Source organism: Toxoplasma gondii, chromosome VIII (genome assembly GCF_000006565.2).
Source record: "Toxoplasma gondii ME49 chromosome VIII, whole genome shotgun sequence".
NCBI classification, from domain to species: Eukaryota; Apicomplexa; class Conoidasida; order Eucoccidiorida; family Sarcocystidae; genus Toxoplasma; species Toxoplasma gondii.
The window spans coordinates 2,567,768-2,580,109 of NC_031476.1; the positions used below are offsets into that span (position 1 = coordinate 2,567,768).

Sequence of the window (12,342 nt, forward strand, 5' to 3'; positions counted from 1 at the left end):
GAGCACGCTTGAGGGCAGATTCATGCGAAACTGACGTGCAAGACACGCGTGCGCGTAAATTCCTGGAGGCGCTGCCTCCAAGGGCTAGGCTGCCAGCGTGAGTTCGGTCCGATGGGCTCTCTTCGAGCTACAGGCGTCTTTGCGAGTCGTACGGATTGACTAACGTTCTGCTTTCAACAATGCGTGGCCACTGCGGAGAACGTTCTATTTGTGCAGCTGAATGAGCATCGTTGACAGCGTAGCTATCAGTCACCGACTGAAATGTGTATAAATGAGCCATCTGACGGTTGATGGGGTTGAGACACGTGACTCTTACATTAGGTTTACAGCGTTAGCCGCAGCCCTAACTGAAGACGACAACACTGCCAACTCGGGTCATGCAGTGAGTGTAACGATACTGTACAGTATCGGTGTGTGATTCACAATATGCGCTCGACAAAGAAAAAGCGTTCACACACGGTTCAAGCAAACCGCCGGAGGTCTAGCCTTACACACAGAGACACCAACGGATAACGGAGGAAAACAGAAGGAAGAGACCGAATTCTGTGATCCCATAGCTGCGCCGAAAGTGTCTCGTTGGGCTCAGGTGCACGATAAAGCGATCTAGAACACCACTGCGAAGTTCAAGTCGACGTCCGACCAGGCTGACCAAAACATCTGGCATGTGTATCTCCTCGAACGGAAACAAGAATCTATTCTCCCCTAGACCACAGCTCATCCCGTCGGACACCCGAGTAAGCCAGTACTAAGTGACTGTCCTTCTTCACACCGCACTGCCAACCGTGCGCCTGTGATCAGCGTGCAAAACCACGCAGAAGCCTGTTTTACCACCGAGCCATATACGCCAAAGCCCTCTCATGTTTTTTGTCTGATCGTGACGATCCATCTAAAGCTCTGCAGAACACCAACGTAACCCTGACGCGAGCCAGAAGGTGTAAGCCATAAATTACGAAACGGATCCGCCGCTGTATTACGCCCAAACTACGAGGGTAGAATCGCATGCAACTCCCTCTGTGTCTCTTGATACAAACCCAGCAATAACGTCAAAATCAGAATAGCGTCGTGCTGGTCATGTCACAGTTGGTTGCTTGTGTCTGCGTCCAGTGTTGCGAGGTACAACCAGGAAGGCGCCTTTGGTTCTTTCACTTTCTAGGTCCTGTTTCTCCGGAACCTCGTCAGCGTGACTCTGCCTACGTGGCTGATCACTCTGCGCCAAGCCTTTAGCGCGTGTGACGTCGACAATCTATCTACAACGCTCGCTGTGCATATGCTGCGCTCCGTTCGGAAATGTGCGCATGTGATTCAGCAACATGTTTCGCGAAACACTTAGGAGCGTTACTCTTACGCGGAAACAAAATGCGCCGCACTGAAACTCCATTCATATAGGAGGTCCCAGAGGGAAAGTATGCACTAAGAAAACCAACTTGCTGACAACGAATGGTATGAGAAATAACCAACGACAAAGAGAGAGACAACAAATCCCCAATGGAGGGTTAACAGGAGCACCCCTGGTAGCCACTCCAAAAGATAATATCTCCCTCAGTCTTTTAAATAACTATTTTCCCACGTTAGGCAGCATTCTGGCGCAAAGCGAACGTTCTTAAACAGACTCGGCGGGCCTGAAATATGGCCGTCCTGGCGACTAATGACAAAACCGGTGAGCTGCGGAAGAAATACCTCACTTCGAGACGTATCGAACGGTTGACCCATGCTTCCATTATGACATGGAGTACAAGTCTACATCTCAATATCCTCAGCAAAAAAAACGTCATCAGGGAGTCCACGTGGATATCCTCAGTTTGCCGTTTACTGAGTCTCCACACATAATTCTTGAAACGCGCTTAACTGTTTCGCATACCCGACGTATATACCTATTACCCCACCACGCGAGCCAATAGCCTTCCGCCTTCCCCTAAAAAGATCCACTTCGGGACTTGGCGTTCTTTTACCAAGATGTTTGCCAAACCTTCTCCAGTCTTTCTCGAAAATCTCCGGTTGGAGTTTACGTTCAATTATCTTCCTCCTCCGAGGAGGTGCTGTCGTCCTCCGAACTCTCCTCGCTGCTTGACGAGCTACTCGGTCTCTTGCCTACACAGTGGGCGCAGCACAGACGTAACATTGCCCGTAGGCACTTATCGAAGAGTGGAACAGCGTGCACAACAAATCGGAAGCAGCCAAAAGTCTAGAAAACCAAGGACTGACTGCTTTCCATCAAAATAACCCCCCTTTCAATCTAGGTGTCCTCACCATTGCGTGTCACGCCACGACCACAGCTGAGGTCAATATCCATTTAACCAGAGAGCCAAGAAATACTACACACAACACAGCCCCCCCACCTCCATCCATCACGACGCGAAACACGTACCCGTCATTCTACACCCGTATCTAGTGTTGATGTAGAAAAGACGCTGCCGCCAGGGTCTGTAATTAAGTTTCAGTCAAAGGTGCCCAGTGTAAAGCTTAAACGTAACGCAGGATATTCTTCTCTGTCATGGTATTCATCAAACTACGAGGGTTGCCTTACGCACTAAATGGCTAGCTCCACGAAAAGTAAAAGATTCATCAAGGCATTCGAACCTCTGTCTTCTTTCCTGCTTTTTCGATACTTCGTCATGCCTGACACAGCTCACTGGCATTGCACGTAGTGGCTACTGACAAACTTACCTTTTGAAGCCTGACGGTTGAGCTGTTGTTTCGGCGCAGCTGCCTTCGGGGTGTTTGTTTCTGGAGCCTTCGCCGCTGGGGTCGCTGGCGGCTGGGCGGGTGCAGCTGCCGCTGCTGCTGGCTGTGTCGCATTCTCACTTTTGTCTGTCTCTTCACTGGAGTCTTCCGAAGAAGACGATTCTTCTTCAGAAGATGAAGAAGACGACTCAGACGAAGAACTCTCGGCTCGTTTTTTCTTCGGTGCAGCCTTTGCTGCATTACCAGCTTCAGTAAGTCCTGGACGGGGGCCTGTCGTGGGCTTCTCACTTGGTGTCACCTTCTCAGGAGACTCGATAGCCAGAGAAATTGCTTGCACAATCATCTGATGGAGAAGGAACGATATGAAGCAACGACGCGAGATACAGTAACCAGAGGAGACCCAGAGACGGAAGAATGAGAGGCTACAGGTATATACGTAAAAAGCGACTATTCAAACGGTCACGCAGAAATAAAATGAGGGGACAACTGGACAAGATAGGCATGCACTCTACAGCAACAAACGAAACGCACGGATGAAGTGGCAACCTCGAATGTCTCAGCCACTTCAAACGAATGACGAAAGAAGAAGATTCTTCCACGTCTCGAGACAGGGTTCGTGTACGCCCCTTCTTGAGCACTCCAACCAGAGAATCATCCACGGGGAATGACACATAAGCAGGTTGTCTTGATAGCCAAATAAAAAGACGATGATGTGTATGCAAAAGAAGCGCACAGTCAAACAGACACACTGAGGTCGACGGAAAAGGAACAGTGGAAATCAAAGGGAGCGTCAAGCAGACGAACACACAAATAGGCATGAAACAATCGGCGAGAACGCGTTGACGTGCTTACTCCTTGATATACAGATCTCCCTGTGGCCCCGCTTCCTCACAAGCGTAGGCAGCACAAGTATAAGCGTACAACGAGGAATCACCGATATGTCGCGGCATCCCACAGAGAGGCAAAACCGACGTACTTGGGTAACGATGGGGGCTTGAGCGTCTGGCTTGGTCGGCGGCCGACAGAAGGAGGGAGCGAAGACCTCGGCGATTTTCAGGGGAGTCATCTGACAGAACATCACATCCAGCATGCGGTTGTGTGTTTATATGCTTCTAACGCACAAGGTCAATGGCTTTGTTGGTTCGAGAGGATATTGCTATATTTTGAATTCACCTTTAATTCTGTAAACATGCTCTTCCACAGATTTGAAGGGGACAAACTCCTGCTGTGCTTCCGCATGCTCAGAATACGTTCGTGCGACACCTTTGCTTTCACCCCCAGACATGCCATGAGGAATGTAGCCACAGCGAAATTCTTGACAGCAGCGAACTATATATCGAAGTACACACTCGGCATGCGACGTCGCTACTACCAAGTCACCACACACAGGACAAGGACGAGTACGACGCGCGAAAACGATACTGCGACAGTAAGAGAACCAAATACAGCCTTGAAAATACTCAAGTTGAGGAAAATATGCATACTCCAACTTACTCCGTTTTGGGACGATTCGCCTGAAATGGTTTTGAATGCTTTCAGCACGTACTGTAGCAAGAAGCATAACGAAACAGAATCAAGTAAGCGAAACTGTGGGAGTGGAGGAGACGCGGTCAAAAAAAACGTGCACCAAAAGTGGTGCATGGAACAAAGACACAAACGGCAGCACCGGACTCGATTCCTATCTTCTGCCTGCGCATGCACATGCGTGCAATTGGGTGTACAGAGCTGAGAATGATTCCACGCTTTGACAGAAAAGCGACTCGAGGGTAACAACATCAAGGCAACTTGTTGCCCTTTATATACATACATACAGGTTCATGTGCATGGCCAAGCGGATATTCGTACGTCAATATGTGTTGCAGGGCACATATGCGTATACATTTATATATATATATATATATATATATATATATATATATATAGAGAGAGAGAGAGAGAGAGAGAGAAGGAGAGAGTTGGTGTAAACAAAAAGATGTACAAGGGCCTGTAAACAGCAGGAATGGTGGCACTGCCTTAAAAAACGGCAGCATACTCAGAGAAATCACCAGTATAACGGGTGCTGAGTTGATTGACTGGAGGAACACGCATCAGTGAAATGCTTCGGGGAGAATGGGACGTTGTTTCCTGCTTACCGAGAAAGCTTCTTGTTCGCCTGGAGACAGAGCTGAGAGCAGCTGAAAGAAGCAAGGAGAATCAACGAAAGGCTCACTCACGCCGCCGGCACACCGGTTTTTTGAGAATGTATAACAGTGACCTAGAGTGTAGAAAATCGGAAAACAGAGGTGATTCAGGCTTCCCCAATCACAGTTTCTCGTAAGGCACCAGTCTACACATGCTCATAGGAAAACGCAGCTGCCAGTTCGGAGCAGAAACACGAGACAACAAAGCCGTCAGATCGTTGAAGGCCGACCGATTTGTGCAATGGGATGGCACGTATACGCTGGGAAGTTAAATAGATTTACCACTATGGCGGTACACACATTGACACTGTTAAGGTACAAGAGTCACATGAACGCGCGCTTGACAAAGGCGGACCGTTCTACAGTGGGGGACGGGGAATACGGGTGCCAATCAGAAGGAATTCTGAGGCATCTCCACTCATCTGACAAACCTAGGACAACGCAGGAGCAGATACATAAGGACGTAGAAGGTGACACAAACAAATGCGTGCACGGCAGAGGATATAACCCAAACTCCCGAGTGTGACCAGAGAGGGAATGACTGTCCTATTGACTCTTTCCCTTCCAGTAGAATTATCTAGTTTTCACGGCGAAGGTACCTGAGTCACTGTGTCGAGAAGAACTGTTTTGTCAGGAGCGGTCGCGCCCTCTGCAAACGCACAGATATCAGAGGCACCGATGATCTTTCATTAACGGTTCAAGACATTTTTATCATTAAAGCATGTTCACAAGGATATATGCTAGATCTCTATGTCACCGGCACACCGGAATAAACGTGCCCGAAAGCCGTTTAACATGACAAGGCGTGGCTGCCTTGAGCATATAAATAAAAGATAAAACCAGTACAGCTCCATGGCAGTGCACAGATCCATGAGCTTTGTATTGACTTTGTTCTTCTCTTTCACCTCATGGTTCCATCAACCCCCATGGATCTATGTGTCTTCCAAAACCAAGACATGCCTAAATCTGGGCACTTCCAGGTTATCGCTGCGTCAATGTCAGACACTACAACGCATGCACATCTGAAGAGCGGGTGCTGGCTAGCTGTTTCCAGCGTTGTGTCGGCTTCTGTTCCGTCTTTTCCTTGACGGGCCTTGCCGTCATTTTCCCTTTTCCATCGCTGATCTTGCACCACCTGTCTTCGACACGCTCGGAAGTGTCTATTTGTTATTGTCCACGCAATCATGAGATCCTTCAGCGGGGCTATGTACGACTCGCTGGTTTGACATTCCAACGCAAAACCATGACCATATTCATTTTTGGGTGCAGTTTATTGGAGTGCTAAGACCAAGACGTTAGTCGGATCAGGCAGTCCTAGTCTCTGATAGTCTAAGCCACTATGCCACCTCGTAGTGTATTTTCCTGTCGCGGCGGCTGTGCCACCTTACTTGTTAAGGCCGAGAAAGCAGCATATGCTCCTTCACCGAGGAACGGTGTAGGCAGGGAATCGAAAAGAAGGCGGAAGCCGGTGATCAAAGCAGGGATGTTTGTCCATTCGGCAAAGGGATTCCCTTGATCGATATCCCCGACAAACGCGTAGATGGACGCGCAGTCAGCTTGCAAACAAAACAAGTCTTTGGTGCCGATAACATCACGAGACGTGATATGGTCAACAAAGTCCACGTACACAGCAGGAAGCCGCTTGTATGGCGGAACCACGTCTGTCGGAATTCGCGCACACAGCGTCGCGAGAGGCGTCCCGTAAATCGAAATAGCGTCACCGGGAGACAGACGCTCTTCCTCTTCGTGCTGGACGACATATGGGAACTTCCTGAAACAGCGAAGGTGAAGGCAGAATCAATACTAAACGCAGACCCGTTTGCATATGGCCATAGAGAGACTCACTCGACAACAAATGCACGCAGACGATATATATATACATATATATTTATCTATATGAATGTATGTATCCTTGTACAGCATTGGATACGGACTTGGTCACGAGACATGTTGAGAATGAAGCGGACGGACGAAATAGAAAACAGGGGATGTACTAATTTGTAAGTGCGCACCACTGGCCACATGATGTGAAGACACACACGGAAAAAGATTCAGGGTACCCGCACCACAGGATGTCCACATCCACCGGTTGTTCGCAGTTGCCGTGGACAGCCATTTGTTTGTTTGTTCTTTCAGTATCAGCCTTACGTGAGTGCTTCCGTAGGTGGCATTTGAAGTGTGCTGAGAATGTCAGAGAGCTGTTCTACGTAGACAATCTTGTTTGCGAATTTCTCAGAGACGACAGAGGACATTGCTTCAAGAACCATCTTCTTGGCCGTCGTCCAGTGCAGAATATAGACTTTCTTCAGGCTCTTTTTGATCGAGCTAGGGAGTGATAAATAGCCTGCGCCACAGAAGGTACAATCGAAGAAGAAACGCCTGAGAGCACGTGTTGGGAGGCATAGGAAGTCGCCAAGCGCCAGACGTTCGACCTGTGCAAATTGCAGCCGAGCCGATAACGCACTTGGGTCACACACAAACCAAATTTGCTTGTTGGTCTCGGCGATAGAGGGACAGTGAATGCAGGAGCGAATCATCCTCAAGAAGAATTGACGGCGATGCACATGGCACTGACATGGAGAGGAGGCAAAAACGTCCAACGGAACCTTGAGACGCGAAGCTACAGCCTGTCGCATTCGCCCCGTCTCTGGCTTCCACCGTCCATTTGAGAGAAGGAACAACACGGAACGTAATGTTTTATATCGCGATAGAACTGCTGGCAACGGAATGTATGTGTCCCGTTTCCTACTGACGGAAATCTGATAACCACACGGTTTCAGGTGAAAACCGACAGCAATCAAAGCCCAGCTAGACAAGCGTTCTTTTCCTTGTTCGTCCCATCTGATTCTTTTTGTCAAATGCCGATTCTACTGAGACTCTGAGAAAAGTGAGGACACACGGCCTTAGTCACTTACACTGCTGAAGAAGCGAGGCAGCATCGGTGAGCCAGTTGGTCATGGCCAGGCCGAAGATTAGAACAAACGGTTGATTCTCCATTGCATGTAGTTTCGCCAGTCCGTAGTGCCTGCGAGAAGGAACAGACGGAATCAGGGTCGAGGTTGCATGCACACCCAACAGCCTTGCCAGTATGGACTGCAACATCGTTGTTCGACGGACAGGCAGATTTAACAAGCTGCTCACGCGAAACCAAGCACACGTCTTACAACAGATAGGTTTGACGGTCGGTGTCAGAAATCATGCATGCATATATATTTATATATGCACATAAAAACACAGATAGTGAAGCACGTTTGTTGTGGGGGGGTTCGCGAAGAGTCTGCTGAGTTGACTCAGTAGCCAATCTTGATATCCAACTTACATTGCCTTCTCTAGTTCGTCTGCTGCGCCAGAAAGAAAGCAGAAGGTGATGAGAAGGACCTCCTGGTTGTCCTTGTTCTTGCCTAGCGATCGGATCAAGCCGACTCGGTCAAACCTGTGTTATTCACGCAGAAACATCAAGAAAAAGCACCACACACGTACACCATTTTCTGGAGCGCCAAAACGGCATCGATTTGAATGCCACGAAACCCCAAAAACTGCCCACAAGAAACCGATGTAAACTTGTAAAGATCAGAGGTCACACAGGTTCACGGGCACTGTTGATAGAGGTCCTCTCAGATGATCCAGGGTCGCTGGGTAGATGAGAGAGCAGCAGCCGTGCGACACCGGGGGCATGGCGGTCTCTGCCCCATCTTCGTTTCTTGCCAGACCAGAGACTACACAGGAGTACAGAGTAAGGTTCCTGAATGCTTCAGTGGGTGTCCCACCTGCCTAACCCCACTAAAGCCTTAGCCCCGAGAACAGTGAATGAAGGGAATAGACCGTGATTGTAAGAAAGGATAAGCGTGTGACCACTAGTTCGTTTTGTCGGTGGTTAGGATCGGAACGTGGGAGCTCTCTCGTATTTCCTTTCGACCATTCCCTATGACACCGGAGCGTCGTTCACCGAATTGAAACTTAGGTATGGACGTCGATTGCGGGAGGCGGCAGAGGGTGGAGCAGGTACATATGTGCTAGCATATCAGCTCTAGTTGCCTTCTGGCACATAGACTAATTGTGCTCTGATTCCTGACCAAGAACAGCCGACAAGCCTGGCTGTTGCTGCGAATAGACATGTGACCATGCATACAGGGATTTGCACGATGTACAACAGTATAAACGCAACATGCCGCCTCGATTCCGTCACCCTTGCACATCAGACAACGATGAGTCACAGAACTGAACAGGGGCAGTGAGAGGTTCCTGCCCATCTGAATTGGTTATCGCGTTGAACCTTTTGTGTCTGCACTCGACGAGTGCGTCCTGATAGATTAAAAGCCGGAAAGATTAGCCACAAACCGTTTTTTAAGCAGATTAGAAAAATCCGAGACTTACGCGGAAAGGTCCTCCTTCTGGGCCATCTCCACCGCCTTCATATACTGTTGGAGCATCTCGGGGGATGCCTCCTCATCGCTGTCCATGTACGACATCTTCGTAGGTCTGTGAATATAGGAACGGGGTTGGCGTCCGCTTTAATCCTCTTGACTTTGTCCGTCAATCGTACGTTTTCTTCCCTAAACTCGGTCGCTCTCGCCTGCCACCTTCTCCCCTGCGGCAGTGCTCTACTGAATTTTCCTTCGAGTATTTGGCTCAAGAATGGATCTCTCGAAACGCACGAATAACACCTACCCCAGGAGACCAAGAATACAATCAGAAGTGTAATTTTTTATAAACAGATCAGATACTTGTTTGTTGGTTTTCTACCGAACAAAGGGTACAGCCAACTCGATGTTGCCACTGGCCCTTCCTGATCAGCACAGATGGAACTTCTCGTGAATGGGAACGACGAACACAAGAATCTCTCTCGCAAACGTTGTGAACGGATCTCTCTGGGAAGCGTGTCTATCGAGAGCAAAAGTAAGAGGGTACAGTTAAGCCCGAGAAAATGGTAGGGCACCACGGGCGAGCAGATAGAAGCGGCACAAGGCCAGGGAAATCAAGCGAGGCGGGATTACACGATGGCGCCTATAACTTGTTTTGGACATTGTGACATATTGCCAGAATCCCTCGTAAACAGAGGGGAAAGAAAGTGACCTTTGCGTCCATCAAACGGTCGACAACACACCCTCAAGTGTGTGCGATGCACTGTTCCGTACGTCGAAGGTCATATGCAAACGGACGAAGTCGAGATGACATTTGGAGGAAACGCTTCTTCCAGGCCCGGCAGTCTTTCTGATTCCTCATTCTCTGCCAGCTTCCCTGTTTGCAGCTGTGTTGCAGACTTCATTCGAGACTCGCGTTACTTAAAACTGCGGAACCTGCCACCGGATGACTCGAGAATTCCCCTGCACGTGAACGCTAGCCCACTAAGATGCTCGTCAAGTTCCGGGAGGCGCAGAGTACATTTAGCCTCAGGGGGCCGAATAAACGGTAAGCAAGTGACAATATAAGTGGAGATACAAAAGGTGAGGAAAAAAAAGAATCCTTCGTTCGAAATTCGACCGTGCCATGCGACCCTTGCCGCGCCAGGACTCGTGTGGTTCTCGGGGAGGAAAGTTCGCGGAAGGGCTGTCCGCAACACAGTCAGATGGCAAACAGAAAAGATCCTGTGAACGTTGAAAGCCGACACAGAAGCTAGTGAACTGTGAAAAAGTCAAGATCTTGCTTTTCTGTGCAAGCTCGCGCGAGAAGATGGCAACGATCCGCGAAATCCCGGTGTGCCGTTGAGATGTGCAGCTGAGCCGGGCACGAACACGCGCGCTAGGTCGACAGCAGAACCAACGCGTTCGTGCAGAATAAAAGTGTGTTGTACACTTTTGTCTGACAGAGCAGCAACAATGCTGTGAAGAATTGAGGAAGCACTAACGTCGATGGACGGCAGGAAATTCGAAACATAATTGCCGCATGACCAAGCCACGTAACAGCGACAAGCCTCGTTGGCTCCTCTGCATGACACACTCCGATGCTATCGTTTCTCCGGATCAAGAAAAGCTGCTCATGCCACGCGACAGCTGGTTCAAACACAGTATCAAATAAGCATCGATTGAATCTCATTTACAGATTCCTGTCGTTGTTTGAGACTTTGAACGTGTTGGCAAGACCGTCACGAGGTCGTCGTCGTTCCTCAGTAATCCGTCACGAAGAGCTAGTTCACGTCCGATCCATGTTGCGAAGTGTTCAGTCCTGACGACTTGTAGCTTTGTTGTTCAGCCCTGCTTCAGCCCCTATGTCAGCTGTGCTATCAGGTGCAGAGGACTTAATCAGCATTTTAACATACAAACGCAAACACATATCGTAAGGTCGTCTGGGTGCGTTCCACGTCAACTGCAATGATGCAGCTACCGCCAGGTCCTTCAGTCTACCAGGAAAATGGGGGAGAAATGAGATTCCAGCCGTTTTGATCCTTCGACGTTCGCGTGGCTTTTTGCAGACAATGCGTAACTGACAAAAGATACTTAGCTTACCGGGCCGTTTTATGCGCCTCGACATTGTGAGTTAACTCAGTTTCGTCTACTGTTAAGCTTTGTCTTTTGATATGCGACTCCAGGGTGACCCACATAGTCCTTTGGGACAGATTTGAAAAAAAATCTGGAACACAGCGTTCCTGTCTATTGTTTGGAACCTCAAACGAATGCCAAAAGTGCTGGATTTCAATATTACCGACATCAAGGTGACTTCACACTAGTTCTAGCCGTAATGAGTGGATTACTGTGATCACGCGTGACCACAGCGACTGCCAACTTCGACGCATGCTTTTCTGTGTCTACGTAACAGGTGTCACAGCAAAAGAATCGTGGCAAGGTGGCACTTTCTTCAAAAGAATCACATCTTGTACGGCTGCCTAAAGGGTTATGGGGGTTGTGAATACCTCTTTTAGGGTGACAACGTAGCAGTATCTTCTCCGTGGGATCATCGAGGTTGTAAGGCGCGAGTCAAGGCATTAAAGATGGCGTACCCTCCACTGACTTAAAAAAGAGAAAATACGTTCGGTTAGCGCTTAAAAAACCAGGTTCATTAACCTGTGAACAAGGCGGAGGAAAGCGGAAACTAGCCGTGTTTACCATTTCCGTCATTCCTTGCTGTTTTCTTGCATCGACCTACGAGGTATTGCCTCTCGAGTTTTATTCGCGGTAGCAAAGTTACCCTATGCTCTTGTACCCAATGCTCACAAAAAAGTCCCCCTTTTCAGTTGCCTCTTCTGTCGTTTCGCTACTTGTCACCGTCTTCCACTATTTCCATTGCCTTTCTTTTTTTTACCAGATCGGTTCTCTTCGCCCCTCTCTGTCGTGCGGCGCCCTCCACTTCTGAAATTAGTGACCACGCAAACGGGGATGCCCAGTTCGAAGCGAAAACAGCGGTAGTCTATCTTTTCCTGTCCGGCTCGTGACTCGTAACTTCCCCCCCTTTCCGCCTCAACGAGTCATACGCCGGGCATTTCTTCCTGCATGTCTGTCGCGATAAAGAAACTGTTGCAACAGCCACAATTCGTCGTCGCTGCGTT

The 12,342-nt window shown here is 48.9% G+C and overlaps 1 protein-coding gene across 1 annotated transcript; it reads right to left on the minus strand.

Annotated features, from left to right (window-relative positions):
• Nucleotides 1–1,755: 1,755 nt before the first annotated feature.
• Nucleotides 1,756–9,331, minus strand: TGME49_233300 (RhoGAP domain-containing protein; the record flags this gene model as incomplete). Its single annotated transcript, XM_002368148.1, has 11 exons — nucleotides 1,756–2,088; nucleotides 2,665–3,025; nucleotides 3,659–3,748; nucleotides 4,177–4,227; nucleotides 4,815–4,856; nucleotides 5,462–5,511; nucleotides 6,251–6,633; nucleotides 7,011–7,206; nucleotides 7,778–7,887; nucleotides 8,182–8,295; nucleotides 9,237–9,331. 11 exons carry the CDS (start codon nucleotides 9,329–9,331, stop codon nucleotides 2,009–2,011), a joined length of 1,572 nt encoding a protein of 523 aa, XP_002368189.1. The 3' UTR covers nucleotides 1,756–2,008.
• Between the last annotated feature and the right edge of the window lie 3,011 nt (nucleotides 9,332–12,342).